The sequence below is a fragment of the Neovison vison genome, chromosome 4 (genome assembly GCF_020171115.1).
Source record: "Neovison vison isolate M4711 chromosome 4, ASM_NN_V1, whole genome shotgun sequence".
NCBI lineage: Eukaryota > Metazoa > Chordata > Mammalia > Carnivora > Mustelidae > Neogale > Neogale vison.
In genome coordinates this window covers 215087367-215105685 of record NC_058094.1, presented here as the reverse complement: position 1 = coordinate 215105685, position 18319 = coordinate 215087367, and the positions used below count along the sequence as shown (strand labels likewise).

Sequence of the window (18319 nt, the reverse complement as noted above, 5' to 3'; positions counted from 1 at the left end):
TTTCCTCCTTGTATGATTATTTTTTATTTGACAAGAATCAGTTAATTTGGAGGAGAGCAAAGCTGTGTGTCAATGAATTGGTTGCAATCTCATCAGGCAATCAGACGTGAGACCAACACAGCTGTTGGAACAGTAACAGCCAGAAAGATTCTAGTCACAGGCCAGTCGGGAGCATAGGAGCAAAGAGCATTCTCGTCACGTGGGCTGACACCAGCAAAGATTTATTAATATATTCCTCCAAGAGATATTTAAAATCAGTGCCATGCTTTCAAAGATTATAAAACAGCTTAATGGTAATATGGGTAGGATTTTGGCTGTTCTTAAACCTCTTCCTTCAAAAGCAAGTCCTTCCTTCAAAAGCAATTTAAAAAATTGGGCCTATAAAATCTAGTGTTGTTACTCTCTAAAGCAACATATACCATACTGCATATTAAGATTTTGTGTATAATATATTTATTTGCATACAGAAATATGTATTTCTATGATACAGTTCATTACTTTATTTATAGAATATGTATAGGAAGCATACAGCATATTCCAGAAAGATACATTAAATATGCACACAGTTCATGCTGCAGCGTGCACTCTTTTCAAAGAAGCATATTTAAGAAGCATGGTATTATATGTACATGCTGAAAATACACTTTGCACAATTCATCCAGCTTTGGGTGCTTCCCTAATCTATTTGCAACACCAGTGCTGTGGTTTTTGAAAGGGTTATCATCAAACTGGGGAAAGGCAACTACCAGCGAACTACATAGGAGAAAATAAAAGTAGATTGCATTTCTACTTTTTTTTTTTTTCATACATTTTCTACATTTGTATGTCGCCATCATTTTGAATTTGTCTTCCCCAGTGTCAGATCTCCAGGATCAAAAAAGCAGTAAGTGAATAAAGAGCAGAAGTGTGTGGGACCTCCAGCTTCCACATTCAAATGGGAAAGCTTATCCCATGTGACTTATTGTATTGGTGACTTTGTTCTAACGGTTTGGAGCTGATATTAAAATTAATTCGAACTGGTAAAGGGGGAATCATTTCTTTCTTTCTTTCTTTCTTTTTAAGAAATGAACTGGCTTTTTGACATTCTTAATCTCCTCTTCTTGTAAGACCACTCTGGAATATTTACATTATTGCTATGAGGAGAGAAGAAATTCTTGACAGATATTCACCTTCCCAGGGAAAATAAAGGAGGTGAATCATATAGTTTCTGAAAGAGGCTCTCAATGTTTTTGAAAGGAAAATGGCAGCTCCAATAGAAACTGACCCCATCAACTACAATCCTTTTAATGGCCAATTACCAGCAACCTCAATTGACTGGACTCTGTGACAATTGTAATGGGACATGAAGATGTTGGAGACAATGTGCTATTGCACGGTCTGGTAATTCTGGATATGTCGATGTCCCCTGTGTTCCCAATCTGTGAATTACAAATACACCAGACTCATGGATGACAGTGTGTCTGATACACAACTGGTGAGCATTACCTTTTGAAACAGGTGAGCAATTTGCAGTGATATTCTTATAGTGATACAGGATTATTTTGCCATGTATACGAAGCAAGCTCTAGAATTCCTTAAAATAGAACAAGGTTTCTCGACTTTGGTGTGATCGACACTTGGAGCTGTTAATTCTTAGTTGTATGTGTGAAGGGGAGGCTATCCTTGTGAGCTGTTTAGCAGCCTCCCCGGCCTCTATCTACCAGAATGTCTTTAGCTCCCCCCAAGTTGTGACCACCAACAATGTCTCCACACATTGTTAAATGTCCCTGGGGTACAACATTGTTCCTGTGTGAGAGCCACTGAAATAGACAAATCCAGCAACAGTTAATGCAAACCTTTGAATACAACCTCTGTGTTTTTCTAATCATCTACCATGTTCAGTATTCTTTCCATTTCTCTGATTCCAGTTGGCAAAGGTTCCATGATGTGTCGGTCAATAGTCACATCTTTGCTGTGATGCGTGATGGTTTCTCTTTCAACAAGGTTGTGGTGGCTATGGCGAAGACCAAGAACAGAAAGAAGGAAGGGAAGGGTATAATGGCAATGAAGAGCAAGAGGCAGTTTGATTCACCGTGAGTCGAACTGTTAGAGTGGACCAGAAAAGACCCAAATCCAGACACCTGAAATCCTTGAATCCAAAGAGTTTTTCCCAACTAAAGCTGAATCTACAGCATAAAAGGACAAGTTAGTAAGTGAAATATTCAGCCAGTCAGTTGTTTCATGTACAGCAAACCAAAGAGCCCATTGGCTTGATGTCCCTTCCATTCAACTGATTCACTGATTTGAAGAAATAAAATAAAAGTTAATGTGGATTTAAAACTGTAAACATCTCAGTAACTGTGGAGTAAAGGAATCTGTATGAACTGATGGTGTATGTTTATACCCAGGAGATTTGTGGGGGAATGACTGAAGATATTCGAACAGAAGTTATTTTTATAAAGGGTAAGTTACACGCAACTATTGTTGGCAATTTGCTTCTTAATAACGCTTCTTTTTTGTTGTTGTTTACCTTGTGCTTTTTTTAAAAAAAAAAACTCTCAAAATTGTTGAGATGCCTTCGATGAGGCAAGTCACACGAAACTGCTCTAAAGTGCTAAGGTTTAATACTGAAAAATTAATCATGCTACTCATATGTATATTACTGGCCAAGATACCGTAAGGCCCATAGATCTAAAATGTGAAATAGGAAATTTGAAGTTAGTTTTACAAATCTGATTTCTATTGAGTGGGCCAACTTTAGAAAATCTGATTTTAAGACTATAGCACATACAGAAAGAAAAAAAAGTTGAGGGATTAAAAAATAGCTAAATGTGAGTCAACACAATCATATATTTATTAGGCGTACCAAATCAAAAGTCTGTATGTGGACAAGATTCTATATAAAGCTACTATTTGGGTAATCGTTCCTGATCTGACTTTTGATGGTCTAGAACTAAAGAAATAATGATAAGTGACACAGGCACAGCTACCGATTTTGCTGATTTTCAGCAAATTCAGACGATTCTTCAGACTTTGCTGATCTCACGAGGCCTCCCTTTGTTATCCGCTACATGTCTGCCACAAAGATTACTATACTTCTATGGACAGAATTTTGAAGTTACAAAATTTTAGGGAGAATTGACAATTTGAGGAAGATGGAACAGGTGGTTTTGGGAAATGTTTTTTAATGACTTTTTCTTTTCCAATGGGACACGGGATGGCTATAAACAATCTCATTTGACTATGAATTGAATATCACTTGATAACCAGCATTGAAGAGAAGGCCTTATTCTCTTGGGACTGACCCAGAAGTCACTGGTGCCACAAGAGTACGTTAATCCTACTTAGGATTCTAAACGAGTAAATTAGCTTCGTCCTGCTGACAAAGGCCAGAAGTTCATGTTTTTCAAGTTAGCATTACATACATGGGTCAGGCAAATTCCGGTTGAAAGGGAATGCCCTCTCAGCCTTCGATTTGCCTTTTGCAAAATTCATCTGGCCTCGGTAAACTTCCTCCAACTAAAAAGGACTACTATTTAATTTGACAAAACCTCGGTTTAAAAAATGACTTTGGTTTCTCAAGCATGTTTATGTATTAGGTAGGCTATTCCATTCACAAAAGGAGCTCATTTAGGAGAAAACCCAATTGGTGAAAACATTTCACCTAAAGGATCATAAGCAAACTAAGTGATTACAGGCTTTTATACGCCCAAAGAATGCAAATGACACAGTGGGCAGGGGTGAAAGGCCCATTTTCATGGCTGTGTCTGGTTGTATTTAGTGGAAGTCCTGCAGATTTTTGCCCTTACACAATGTAAAACAGGGAAGTACAAAAGCCGATGCTATAATGAGAAAAATAATGATGTGATCTAGTTATGGTTTTTGTTTGTTTGCTTTCTTTTGATGGTGGGAAAAGGGAAAGGTGAGGGGAAAAGAGCATTTAGTATGTTGTAATTCTCCAAATAAAACTGTAACAAAAGAATAATACATGCTTAGCACTCTGGAGATCTTTCTACATCCTGTTTTGACTCTGTTTCTTCACTTTTCCATTGTGTGAGGTCTACTTCCTTAAGTGTAAGTCTCCATGTTAGCTTGTAACTGTGGCATTTCATCCTTGTATGGACACACAGGAACAACAACAAAAAAAAAAAAAAAGGGAAAAAAAATTCAGGTTATTCTTCTTGTGCAGAGATAAAATTGTAGATTCACAAGCCCTTCTTCAAGAGAGTAAAAGAAAGCGTAGATTGTCCCTTAAATCCACAACTCCAACACGTCTCTTTCATGGTCTCACTGCTCCTAAACTGGAAGGGTTTATAAGGTGCAGGTTTCTCAAACTGGAGCATAGGCACGATAAAAGTGTCACTGTTAAGCTCCTTAATTGCACATTCCATAATAAGACTATAAAGTGCAATGGCAGAGAATTTTAAAACTGGGAGCTCTTTTATCCCCTTTCTTTCTCCCAAGCTCCCCTGACCACCTTCCTTCTCCACAAAGATGTTTTACCTTGTAGCGCCTATGTTCTTATAATGACACATGAGAAGATGTTTAAAGGTCTTCTTGAAGGTGGCATTACAAAGTGCATAGCAGGCAGGGTTGATAGTGCTGTTGATATAACAGAGCCAATAGCCAATTGTCCACACTGTGTTGGGGATGCAGGGTGCACAGAAGGTGTTAATGAGCACCATGACATTGTATGGGGCCCAAGTGATGATGAAAGCCAACAGAATAGCCAAGATCGTCCTGGTCACTTTCTTCTCCCGGGAGGGAGGAGGCTTCTTTTTGGCGGGCTGCTTAGTCATCTTCACAATCTTGCGAGCTACAATGTTCTGCTTTTCATCTCCGTTCTGACCTGCAGAACCAACAAGCTCCACGGTGGTATTAGTTGGGGTACACACATCACCTTTTTGGGTCTTGGTGACAATTTTGATGCATGTTTGCTTAGAGTTCTCATCTTTGGAATGACCCAGAGAAGTGGACACTGTGTTCTCATCCTGGGTGACTTCATCATCTCTCATGTTAGAGGCGACGGCACTGACAGAGGTGGAATCATTGGAGCTCTCTTTCTCCTCTCCCTGGACACAGTTTTCGGTCACTGCATCTCTGGGGGCTTTGCCATTCTGGATTTTGTTGTGCTCCAGCCCATCATCACTGCCGGGCACGTTGTTGTTGTTTGGCTTCACTATCCTGCCTTGTACCAGACTGGGAGAAACTGGGTCTTGGTTGGCCACAGGCTCCTTCTTGTCCTTCTTTATCCTGCTCTTGCTGGCTCGGGATATGTGCCAGTATAACACAGTCATGATGATCACAGGCAAATAGAAGGCCGCAATGGCAGTACCAAAGGTGACAGCAGCGTTGGAGAAAAACTGAATGTAGCATTCCCCATCCTCCACAGTCCTCACCCCTACGATGAACTGCCAGAAGAGAATGGCTGGGGCCCAGAGGATAAAGGAGAGGACCCAGGCAGCAGCAATCATCATACCTGCCATTTTCGTGGTCCGCTTGACTGGGTAGGTGAGTGGTTTTGTGACGCAGAAGTACCTGTCAAAACTGATAATGAGCAGATTCATCACGGACGCGTTGCTGACCACATAGTCCAGGGCTAGCCAAAGGTCACATACCACAGGTCCCAAAGGCCAGTAGCCAATCACAGTGTAGAGGGTGTACAAGTTCATGGAGAAAACACCAATGATAAGGTCAGCACAGGCCAGGCTGAACAAAAAGTAATTGTTGACGGTCTGGAGGTGGCGGTTGACTTTAATGGAGACCATGACCAGAATGTTCCCAATGATGGTCACCAAACTGAGGGATCCAGCCACAAGGACAATAAACACCACTTCAAATGTCTTATAAGGACTGGTCAGAGCCAGGCCACTGTTAGAGGAGTTTGTTGAGTTATTCATTTTGTGTTCTCTAATCAGTAGCCAAGTACCCAAGTAGCCAAATACACATTTAAACCTGCAGGGAAACAGAATAAAATGAACAAATATAATATAAACATTGCATTAAAAGATATCAGCTTTCTTCCTTTTGAACCTCAATTTTTTCTCCAAAATCTTCATTCCTTCTCCTCTATTCTTATTGTGCCTATCTGCCTCAATCCCCCACATAATAGGCAAAGACTGGAGGACTCAAAAGATTTTTTCAGGTTGGCAATGTGTTTGAAGTTTGATAACATTTTGAATGTGGTGTCCATATCTAGATATGAATATCTGTCTATCATTTGTCTAAGTATACTATTTAAAAATTTTTTTTAAAGATTTTATTTATTTAGAGAGCATGAGTGGGGAGAAGGGCAGAGGAAGAGAAGAGAGACAATCTCAAGCAGACCCCAGTGTTGAGCGCAGAGCCTGCCGTGGAGCTCAATCTCATGACCCTGAGCTCATGACCTGAGCTGAAACCAAGAGTCAGGTGCTTAACTGACTGAGTCATCCGGGTGCCCCTGAGTATACTATTGATGAATTAAACTGAATGAACTAAAATTATACCTAAGACTTTCTGAAGCATCAAGAGGTTTCTGGTATGTACATAAAAATTAATAAGCCGAGGGGAGGAAGAAAGCATAAAACTTAAAATATTGAGTATGTGACTTTTATAGTCAATAGCACCTTTCCACCTGGAAGCTTTAAGTATCAGTATCATCATGATACTGACATTGATACTAATAAAGGTAAGATAGTAATTCATTAGCCAATACCCTTCTCCCAAAGACTATTTACTTTTCTCTTATCTCTATTTTACACTTGTAGTTAGCATCACATACTCAACATTTCCAATATTCCATGCCCTGCAAAAGAAGTTATTTATTAAAAGCATATTGACAATGATTATGTGAATTTTCTGAGTGATTTATTTTTTCAAGTCACTACCAAATTTATTATTCTACTGTTCTTCCTGCCAAATCTTTGGTGCAGTCAGCCTAGGATTTATATTTGTTTGTCAGAAGAAGGAACTGAAGCCCAGAAAGAGTCAGTAATTTATAAAAGGTCACATATCAAGTCAATCACAGAGATTAAGACTATGAACAGAATTTACTCATCCACTTTGTCCTCACATACCTGCTGAGCAACTTCTCTGTATTAGGCATTTGCTATAGGCTGGATATTCAGTGATGATTAAGACAAGATCCCAGCATGGGAGATGTGTGTGCGCTGGTGGCAGTCATGGGTTGCCAAAGAAGCAATTATGAAACGTGAGTGTCCTTTCTGCTGCCAAACCCTGCTGAGTTTTAATAAATGCATAATTATCATTTTTCAGACAATATCGCCCAAGTCTAGTGACAGACTGCATCTTGGAAGTTCTATTTCAGTTATAGTTACACAACTGTGCACAGAGGTCTGCTCAGGGATGTTCATTCAGGAAATGTTATAGCAAAAAAAACAAAAAACAAAACAAACAAACCCTGGAAATATTAAAATGACCCACTGACAGAGGACTGGTTAAATATATTACAGAATAGGGGCGCCTGGGTGGCTCAGTGGATTAAGCCGCTACCTTCGGCTCGGGTCATGATCTCAGTGTCCTGGGATCGAGCCCCGCATCGGGCTCTTTGCTTGGCGGGAGCCTGCTTCTCTCTCTCTCTCTCTGCCTGACTCTCCGCCTGCTTGTGATCTCTCTCTCTGTCAAATAAATAAATAAAATCTTTAAAAAATATATATATATATTACAGAATACTCTTACAACGGAATAGTATGCAGCTGTTCAAACAAAGAGGCAGATATGTGTGGTCTGGCATTGTTGTGGGAAGTTACAGTCAGAAGACAATATGATAGAAGCAGGACTCATAATATTAAGAATAGAGTTCCACTTAAGCAGAAAGGTGATGACATGTGATATGCATCTGTAGATCTTGAGGAAACACTGAAGAGTTTACTCAAGGAAATGATGTTAATGAAGAGTAACTAAACATTTTGCCTTCCAAATTGATACATGAGGTGTCAGTTACCACACCAAGAAAAAGGGTCTTACAAAGTGTTATTTACTTTTGACATCAGATGCTTCAGAATACTGCCCAATGCATCCATTGTGAATATATAATTATAATTTATATAAACATATAATTTAATTTATAATTAAACAAAATGCAGATTTCCAGTCTCACCCCAGACTTCCGGATTCAGAGCTGTAAGCCATGTCAAGAAACACTTCTACAACCCCTCCTGTGCTATCTCTTGTAAAATGTGGTTCCTTGTGTCTCGTCCCACCCTTGTATACCACAACCTATTTCTCTGGGCTTGGTCCTCACCCATCACATAAACATTCCTAGTGTCTCTTGTGTATTACCTTCAGTAGGAAACACTTTCTTCAATATTCTGTTCCTCACTGGGTGTTATGAAGTTTGGTTTTGTTAACGCATAACACAAAATGCATCCACTGGAGATCTTGAAATGTTCCCCAGCAGGTAAGGGAGGACTATTGTAGCTAGTAGGTTTCTACTTCTATAGATCTGCTGTTCATAACTTGACCCAGGGGACACTAACTGATACACCTCTCTAGGGTTTTTTTCCTCCTTTGATGGAAAAGCTGCGAATTTTGGCTTCTGAGTCTTCCTAGCTCTACCATCCAGCTTCCTGCCTTAAATGTAATTGGTGCTCAAAAATGCTTATTGAATCAAAACAGGATTAACAATTAGTACTATTAATTCATTCTCTACTTACTTACCCAAGAGAATTGTTTCAGTAACATTTCTCTTTAAAAGCACTTTTTTTGGGGTCCTGATCCGTACAGCTGTTTATTCACGGAATTTATTTGAACCAAGTAATTTCACTAATCCAATCATTGATTCCAATGATTCCTTATTAGCTAAGGTAACTGTAAGACAGAATCCTGACTTGCTTATAAGCTTGCTTTTGTCTCTTTTTTAAATTCATTGAGATTTTTAAAATTGAGTTTTAGTTACGTTTCACAAATTGTCCTTATTAATAAATTTTGACGGAAAAACACCAAACATTTACTTTCTGAATGTCTTGTTTGACACTTCATTCTTCATATCCATTTTAATAAAACGTAGGACTACATTTATTTTCATTTTAACAAGTCTTCTGGTAACTTCTTCTGGAGAATTATGTATAAATATGACATTTTGTCAAAAAATAAACTAGTTTGATCTCTTATTTCATGGATTAAGAAAGGGTAAGAGTAAGTGATTTGTCCATATTCATCTGGCCTTTGCCATTGCTTGTGCTAAGAATAATACCTATTATTATTCTAAACATCACAGTAATACAGAGATGTATGATTCTAAATAAATTTGCTAGTTTGTTTTCCTCCTTCCCCCTCTTCCCCTCTTCTTGTTTACAAGGAACATGCATTACATTTTGGCTAAAAAAACCCAAACAACCCCAAAACAAAGAATCCAAAAAGCTAAAAGAAAAAGTCTTGGGACTCTCAACCCTATGTTATCTTACCTTAAAACACATCCTATGACCCCCTTGATCTGAAGACAGAAACTGAGGCCACAGAAGAGGCGGAAGTGATCACTCTCAGTTTCAAGGCTACTGAGTGAAAAGTCTGCCACTAAAACTGACATAATTACCTTTGAGATAGTTACTCTTTCCCTGTTTCCCCTCCTTCACTTGAGAATTACACTTTATCCGAGAGAAATTGTTAGGCATTTGTATAATGGTGAACTATACCCAAAGGTTGTTAGCTAAGTCACAGTCTGTCTGGGGTACCTGGAGTTTTTAACCCAGGTAGAACAGAGCAAACTTATATAATAATATACTTTGTTGCTATCAACCTCCTCTAAATTCTTAGAGTTCTAATATTTGCTCATTTATACTAAGGCCATATGTAAAAATGGAAAACATTTCACTCAGAGGCAAGCATACACGTTTACGGGATGGCATTCTGTCTCCCCACGATACGCACAAGGCCCGCTGCTCTACTGTTAAAAGAAAACAGCTTCTTTTCGTCTCTTCCCACCTCTGCTTTTTACATTTCTAGAAAAGTTTTGTTTTTTTTTTAAAGATTTTATTTATTTATTTGATAGACAGAGATCACAAGGAGGCAGAGAGACAGGCAGAGAGAGAGGAGGAAGCAGGCTCCCTGCTGAGCAGAGAGCCTGACGTGGGGCTCGATCCCAGGACCCTGGGATCATGACCCGAGCCGAAGGCAGAGGCTTTAACCCACTGAGCCACCCAGGCACCCCTAGAAAAGTTTTTGCTTCTGGTGGGGCAGTGCAGGGTTTTTTTTGTTTTTTTTTTTTTAAATTTTTATTTATTTATTTATTTTTATTTATTTATTTATTTTTATTTTTTTTTCCAATTTATTTATTTTCAGAAAAACAGTATTCATTATTTTTTCACCACACCCAGTGCTCCATGCAAGCTGTGCCCTCTATAATACCCACCACCTGGTACCCCAACCTCCCACCCCCCCGCCACTTCAAACCCCTCAGATTGTTTTTCAGAGTCCATAGTCTCTCATGGTTCATCTCCCCTTCCAATTTTCCCAAAAGCACATACCCTCCCCAATGTCCATAACCCTACCCCCCTTCTCCCAACCCCCCTCCCCCAAGCAACCCACAGTTTGTTTCGTGAGATTAAGAGTCACTTATGGTTTGTCTCCCTCCCTATCCCATCTTGTTTCATGGATTCTTCTCCTACCCACTTAAGCCCCCATGTTGCATCACCACTTCCTCATATCAGGGAGATCATATGATATTTGTCTTTCTCCGCTTGAGTTATTTCGCTAAGCATGATACGCTCTAGTTCCATCCATGTTGTCGCAAATGGCAAGATTTCATTTCTTTTGATGGCTGCATAGTATTCCATTGTGTATATATACCACATCTTCTTGATCCACTCCTCTGTTGATGGACATCTAGGTTCTTTCCATAGTTTGGCTATTGTGGACATTGCTGCTATAAACATTCGGGTGCATGTGCCCCTTTGGATCACTACGTTTGTATCTTTAGGGTAAATTCCCAGTAGTGCAATTGCTGGGTCATAGGGCAGTTCTATTTTCAACATTTTGAGGAACCTCCATGCTGTTTTCCAGAGTGGTTGCACCAGCTTGCATTCCCACCAACAGTGTAGGAGGGTTCCCTTTTCTCCGCATCCTCGCCAGCATCTGTCATTTCCTGACTTGTTGATTTTAGCCATTCTGACTGGTGTGAGGTGATATCTCATTGTGGTTTTGATTTGTATTTCCCTGATGCCGAGTGATATGGAGCACTTTTTCATGTGTCTGTTGGCCATCTGGATGTCTTCTTTGCAGAAACGTCTGTTCATGTCCTCTGCCCATTTCTTGATTGGATTATTTGTTCTTTGGGTGTTGAGTTTGTTAAGTTCTTTATAGATTTTGGTCACTAGTCCTTTATCTGATATGTAGTTTGCAAATATCTTCTCCCATTCTGTCAGTTGTCTTTTGGTTTTGAAAACTGTTTCCTTTGCTGTACAAAAGCTTTTGATTTTGATGAAATCCCAAAAGTTCATTTTTGCCTTTGCTTCCCTTGCCTTTGGCGATGTTCCTAGGAAGATGTTGCTGCGGCTGAGGTCGAAGAGGTTGCTGCCTGTGTTCTCCTCAAGGATTTTGATGGATTCCTTTCTCACATTGAGGTCCTTAATCCATTTTGAATCTATTTTTGTGTGTGGTGTAAGGAAATGGTCCAATTTCATTTTTCTGCACGTGGCTGTCCAATTTTCCCAACACCATTTATTGAAGAGGCTGTCTTTTTTCCATTGGACATTCTTTCCTGCTTTGTCAAAGATTAGTTGACCATAGAGTTGAGGGTCTATTTCTGGGCTCTCTATTCTGTTCCATTGGTCTATGTGTCTGTTTTTGTGCCAGTACCATGCTGTCTTGATGATGACAGCTTTGTAATAAAGCTTGAAGTCCGGAATTGTGATGCCACCAACTTTGGCTTTCTTTTTCAATATCCCTTTGGCTATTCGCAGTCTTTTCTGGTTCCATATAAATTTTAAAATTATTTGTTCCATTTCTTTGAAAAAGATGGGTGGTACTTTGATAGGAATTGCATTAAATGTGTAGATTGCTTTAGGTAGCATAGACATTTTCACAATATTTATTCTTCCAATCCAGGAGCAGGGAACATTTTTCCATTTCTTTGTGTCTTCCTCAATTTCTTTCATGAGTACTTTATAGTTTTCTGAGTATAGATTCTGTGCCTCTTTGGTTAGGTTTATTCCTAGGTATCTTATGGTTTGGGGTGCAATTGTAAATGGGATTGACTCCTTAATTTCTCTTTCTTCTGTCTTGTTGTTGGTGTAGAGAAATGCAACTGATTTCTGTGCATTGATCTTATATCCTGACTCTTTACTGAATTCCTGTATAAGTTCTAGCAGTTTTGGAGTGGAGTCTTTTGGGTTTTCCACATAGAATATCATATCATCTGCAAAGAGTGATAATTTGACTTCTTCTTTGCCGATTTGGATGCCTTTAATTTCCTTTTGTTGTCTGATTGCTGAGGCTAGGACTTCTAGTACTATGTTGAATAGCAGTGGTGATAATGGACATCCCTGCCATGTTCCTGATCTTAGTGGAAAAGCTTTCACTTTTTCTCCATTGAGAATGATATTCGTGGTGGTTTTTTCATAGATGGCTTTGATGATATTGAGGTATGTGCCCTCTATCCCTACACTTTGAAGAGTTTTGATCAGGAAGGGATGCTGTACTTTGTCAAATGCTTTTTCAGCATCTATTGAGAGTATCATATGGTTCTTGTTCTTTCTTTTATTGATGTGTTGTATCACATTGACTGATTTGCAGATGTTGAACCAACCTTGCAGCCCTGGGATAAATCCCACTTGGTCGTGGTGAATAATCCTTTTAATGTACTGTTGAATCCTATTGGCTAGTATTTTGGTGAGAATTTTTGCATCTGTGTTCATCAAAGATATTGGTCTATAGCTCTCTTTTTTGATGGGATCCTTGTCTGGTTTTGGGATCAAGGTGATGCTGGCCTCATAAAATGAGTTTGGGAGTTTTCCTTCCATTTCTATTTTTTGGAACAGTTTCAGGAGAATACGAATTAGTTCTTCTTTAAATGTTTGGCAGAATTACCCCGGGAAGCCATCTGGCCCTGGGCTTTTGTTTGGAGATTTTTAATGACTGTTTCAATCTCCTTACTGGTTATGGGTCTGTTCAGGCTTTCTATTTCTTCCTGGTTCAATTTTGGTAGTTTATATGTTTCTAGGAATGCATCCATTTCTTCCAGATTGTCAAATTTGTTGGCGTAGAGTTGCTCATAGTATGTTCTTATAATAGTTTGTATTTCTTTGGTGTTAGTTGTGATCTCTCCTCTTTCATTCATGATTTTATTTATTTGGGTCCTTTCTCTTTTCTTTTTGATAAGTCTGGCCAAGGGTTTATCAATTTTATTAATTCTTTCAAAGAACCAGCTCCTAGTTTGGTTGATTTGTTCTATTGTTTTTTTGGTTTCTATTTCATTGATTTCTGCTCTGATCTTAATGATTTCTCTTCTCCTGTTGGGCTTAGGGTTTCTTTCTTGTTCTTTCTCCAGCTCCTTTAGGTGTAGGGTTAGGTTGTGTACCTGAGACCTTTCTTGTTTCTTGAGAAAAGCTTGTACCGCTATATATTTTCCTCTCAGGACTGCCTTTGTTGTGTCCCACATATTTTGAACCGTTGTATTTTCATTATCATTTGTTTCCATGATTTTTTTCAATTCTTCTTTAATTTCCCGGTTGACCCATTCATTCTTTAGAAGGATGCTGTTTAGTCTCCATGTATTTGTGTTCTTTCCAAACTTCCTCTTGTGGTTGAATTCTAGCTTCAGAGCATTGTGGTCTGAAAATATGCAGGGAATGATCCCAATCTTTTGATACCGGTTGAGTCCTGATTTAGGACCGAGGATGTGATCTATTCTGGAGAATGTTCCATGTAGTGCAGGGTTTTATTAAAGCAAAAATTGTTACATCAGTGATGAAATGACACAATCATAACAGACTAAACAATAATGACCTTCAGGATTTAGTATTTGACTACGCAAAGTGGGTAACAACCCCGTTGGTATTTTACAATGTTAGCATATGACTAAGTTTTGAGAGTATTATGGAAACTTACAAGAAAAACATTTTTCTGGCCTTAGTTTCTTTACTACTGGAATCTCTATGCATAGCAGTGAGGAAGGCAAAGTTGCGAGAGCTAATCTCTGCTCTTAATTATAAGCTGTGAGAGTCTGACCATGTCACTAAACTTCCATGAACCTTAATTTTCTTTTTTTTTTTCTCAAATAAGAATAATAACAACCCCATTTTTCCTCTGAAGCTGTGGGAAAGTTCAAAGTGAGATAATGTCTCTGAACCATAATCTATAAATTTTAACACTGAGTAAGTGCCATTAATATTTACATTTGTTAAATGGGTATAAATTGATCACTTTTCTTAATAGTTGACAGAAAATTGTGTGTGGGGGGGAATGAAACACACTAAGAGTGAGGAGGTGTAGTAGGAGTGGTAATACTAAATTACCATTATCCATATTATCAATAACATTAAAACATCTATGACAATATATTGACAATAATTAATAGATATTGGGCATGATTGCTCTTCCCAGCAACTCCTGAGGTATTACTATTATTGTGTGCTTTTTTTATACACATTGAACAAAAGATCAAAGAATTAAGTTATTTGAGATTCAAACCTCGCATGTCTGACTCCAGATTCTGCTACAAATATTTATTGTTTGTCTGAGGAGCAATCTTACTTGGCAGCAAATGTGTGCCCCAAATATTTATTCCTATAACCTGCCATGACTAAGCCTTTTGCCCCAAGTTCAAGTTGGGTCCTTGGTTTAGACAACGAAGGACCATCGTGTCCAGGCTAAAATTGTGACTTTGGGCAGGAGCTGTTCACAATAAGATACAGATAGTAAGGAAGTTTCCTGATTAATGTAAATATATTATATTTAATGTATATACATTAATGTAAATACATGATATTTAAGATTTAAAACGTTTTCCTAAAAGCAATCATCATAAAAATATGTCACCATGTGAATTAATACATAAGCCCTCACCAAAGTATTCACATTACATAGAAGTTGTACAAAGAAGTTCAATAATATTTTTATGAAGTTATAGAGAGAATGCTAATTAAAATGATTTAAAAAACAGATTCTGGTTGTGTTATGGACACTGGGGAAGGTATGTGCTATGGTGAGTGCTATGAAGTGTGTAAATCTGGCGATTCACAGACCTGTACCCCTGGGGCTAATAATACATTATATGTTAATAAAATTTTTTTTTAAAAGATTCTGATATGTATTTAGATACACAATAGAAGTTAAATCTAAAAAAATGGGATCTTCTTCATACTCTGCCCAAGCCAGGCAGCATGCCTGATATATAATATCCCTTCATAGGTACATCCACAGTTTAATAAGCTAATCATAAATTTATCCACACATGAGTTCTAACCTAAGTGTCAGAATTTTTTGGATGTTATTTTATTTAATTATCACAATAACCTGAAAATAATTATTGTCTTTTCCAGTTTTATAGATGACAATGATTAGAGAGCTGGCAAGTATGAGGCCATGGTTCAAATTTAGGTGTCTGACTCCACTGTGCTCCCTGTGACATGAAACTTGAATAAAAAAGAAGTTTTCAAGAAGAGTAAGAAAAGTCAGGGAAAAAAAAACAAAACAGGGAGTCCATGACTGATAACTAGAATCCAGAGAGAAGATACGTAATTATATAACAAAATTTCAGAACAAGAAATCAAAAGGAAGTCACATGAAGTTGACTCTATAATTGTTTATATTTATTTAACTTTCATTTTTCAAATGTAATCTTGGTGTGTACTACTTTTTATAGATTTCTAATTTCTGCAGCTATTTGAACAGATTACCAAAAATGGCAGGGTGTGCTGAGTGTTCTTGGTCCACGTCTTCCACACTGAGCTCTGAGACGCAGCCTAGCTCGAGCAAACACGGGGGATAAAATCATCAGCCTCACCAAGGTTGACTGAACGTCCCTCAACGGGTAGAGCAATAACCCCATGGTAGCTTTTTAAATGGTTCATATAAGGGCTAAACACGCAGTCTGTTCTGAGATATTGAAGAATTTACTTCAATAATATTATGTCAAAATATGCAGCTTTCAGTACAAAATACTGCTATTACAGAAAACATGGAAACTATAAAGATGGTACAATATAGTGTTTTAGAGAAACGTCAGACTCTTGTTAGGAGCGAGACTACTACTGAAGAGTTAGCAGAGACATTCTCATCGTCTCCTCTCTGCCTGATGAATGTGATGTGGTCAGTTTACATTGTGTTATCACCAATTAGAAAGCAAAGAGAGCCTATTTTTAAAATTTATATATTTAAAAATAATGTATTATATAATCTGATGAATGAGATATTAATGTAAAATTACCCTGACATCGGAGAGCTGACCATTGGGGCATACAGCTTATATTGTTTTAGATCTTCTACACATTCAATTAATCCCACTGGTATACAAAGAGCATTGGCATAGGTGTTTAATAGGATTTGGGACTGTTCCTACCTCAATGATCCATCACGCCTGCCATGAATGATGATGGAGAAGAAAAGAAAGTCAGGCAAGAGAAACAGGGAGAGTTAGGGAAATCTGAGGAAGAAAGTCCCCTTCTTTAAAGAAAGTTTCCATTTTGATACCAATGCAGTGGATAACCTGGTTTGCCTATATTGTGATGACCCCTACAATCTTCAATGTCTTTCAACTTTACTTACAAGTAATAGAGGGCTCCTGCCTGGGACTCAGAAGACAGGGCAGCTCTGAGAGCTGAATACCGATCTTCCACACCCTGGTACTTTGACAACATCAGGCAGAAATGGAATACATTTCTGCTTTTCTTCCCATTTGAATCAGACTTCCCTTTAGCCAAAGGCCACATTAGGAGTGAGTAGGCATATCGAGAGATTTTTCACGACTCCTGAATTTCACGCATGAGCAGCTGGAGTGGGGTGAGGGTCGCAGGAGCAACAGGGCTGCCTGCCGGGAAACCAGGGCGAGCTCCCTTGTTGTTGCTGCTGCTGTTTTAATTTATCCTAAACCCCCTTACTGAACTTCTGCTGTGAACAGATCTTCATATACTTTCAAGGGCTTCTGAGGATGGAAGGGAAGGAGGAATGAATGACCAGACAAAACTGAACACATTCTTGTCTACAAGGAGCTTATACTCTCAGGGAGATACAAAGACTGATGGGATTTCTAGCTACTGAAAACAGCTCTGGGCCAATATAATGACAAGTGTTAACGACTCAGAATCCATAGAGGAAGGCTGGTCAGACTGGGGTGAAAAATACAGACGTTTTCCTGGATACCTTACCTAGTAGATCTATCACTCTTTCTCCCATTTGTGTGTGACATTGATACACACACACACACACACACACTCACACACACATACATATGGTATGTTAATATAAATATAATATATAAAAATATGACATATGTAATATAAATAGAAATATATATATATATGTATTTCCTGTGTGCATCATATTACATTTCTCAGAAAGTGCAATATACTCATAGGGGTGTTCACTCCACTGTACTGAGCCTGACAAGCTTTAGGTTCTGAAACACACCGTAAGAATGAGCTGTTAAATCACCTACACTGGGTTTTTAATTCTATCTCAAAGAGTATGTTAAAAGTATTTTGGAAGCTATGTGTAGACTTGGTTCTCATTTAGAAAACTTCAGCACAGAACCTCAGACTATACCGGATATGCATTACGTAAAATATTTGGAAAAAAAAAAAAGACAACCACACTTAAACTACATTTATCAAGCTGCCTCCTTAAGGTTTGTGTACTTAATTGTATGCAAATTGTACTTTTGTTAAAAAGAAGAAAAAATGGGGATGCCTGGGTGGCTCAGTGGGTTAAAGCCTCGGTCTTTGGCTTAGGTCATGATCCTAGGGTCCTGGGATCGAGCCCCACAACGAGCTCTCTGCTCAGCAGGCAGCCTGCTTCCTCCTCTCTCTCTCAGCCTGCCTCTCTGTCTACTTGTGATCTGTCTGTCAAATAAATAAATAAAATCTTAAAAAAAAAAAAGAAAAAATGTACAAGCAAATGGTAGAGAAAGGGTGAAAGCAGAAACAGCAATCTGAGCCCCACATCAATGCAAATGAAAGAGAATTCCATGATTTTTTTCCAATGTAAAAACCTTAAAGAACTTTTTTAAAAAAAATATTTTATTTATTTACTTGATAGAGAGAGAGAGCGAGAGAGAGATCACAAGTAGGCAGAGAGGCAGGCAGAGAGAGAGAGGGAAGCAGGCTCCCTGCCAAGCAGAGAGCCTGATGTGGGGCTCGATCCCAGGACCCTGAGATCATGACCTGAGCCGAAGGCAGAGCCTTTAACT

The 18319-nt window shown here is 38.5% G+C and overlaps 1 protein-coding gene across 3 annotated transcripts in view; it reads right to left on the bottom strand.

Annotated features, from left to right (window-relative positions):
• Positions 1-388: 388 nt before the first annotated feature.
• Positions 389-18319, bottom strand: part of CHRM2 (cholinergic receptor muscarinic 2) — a 148642-nt gene continuing 130711 nt past the window's right edge. The window contains exons 1-3 of one of the 3 annotated variants that reach the window (XM_044246648.1): positions 7035-7130; positions 4483-5934; positions 389-4092 (exon numbers count right to left, since the gene is read on the bottom strand). In XM_044246648.1, the coding sequence (XP_044102583.1) occupies positions 3972-4092; positions 4483-5934; positions 7035-7063 (1602 nt within the window). In that variant the 5' untranslated portion in view covers positions 7064-7130 and the 3' untranslated portion in view covers positions 389-3971. Of the gene's footprint in view, positions 5935-7034; positions 7131-18319 lie in introns of those variants that run through there. The other 2 variants (XM_044246649.1, XM_044246650.1) reach the window with 2 other exon arrangements.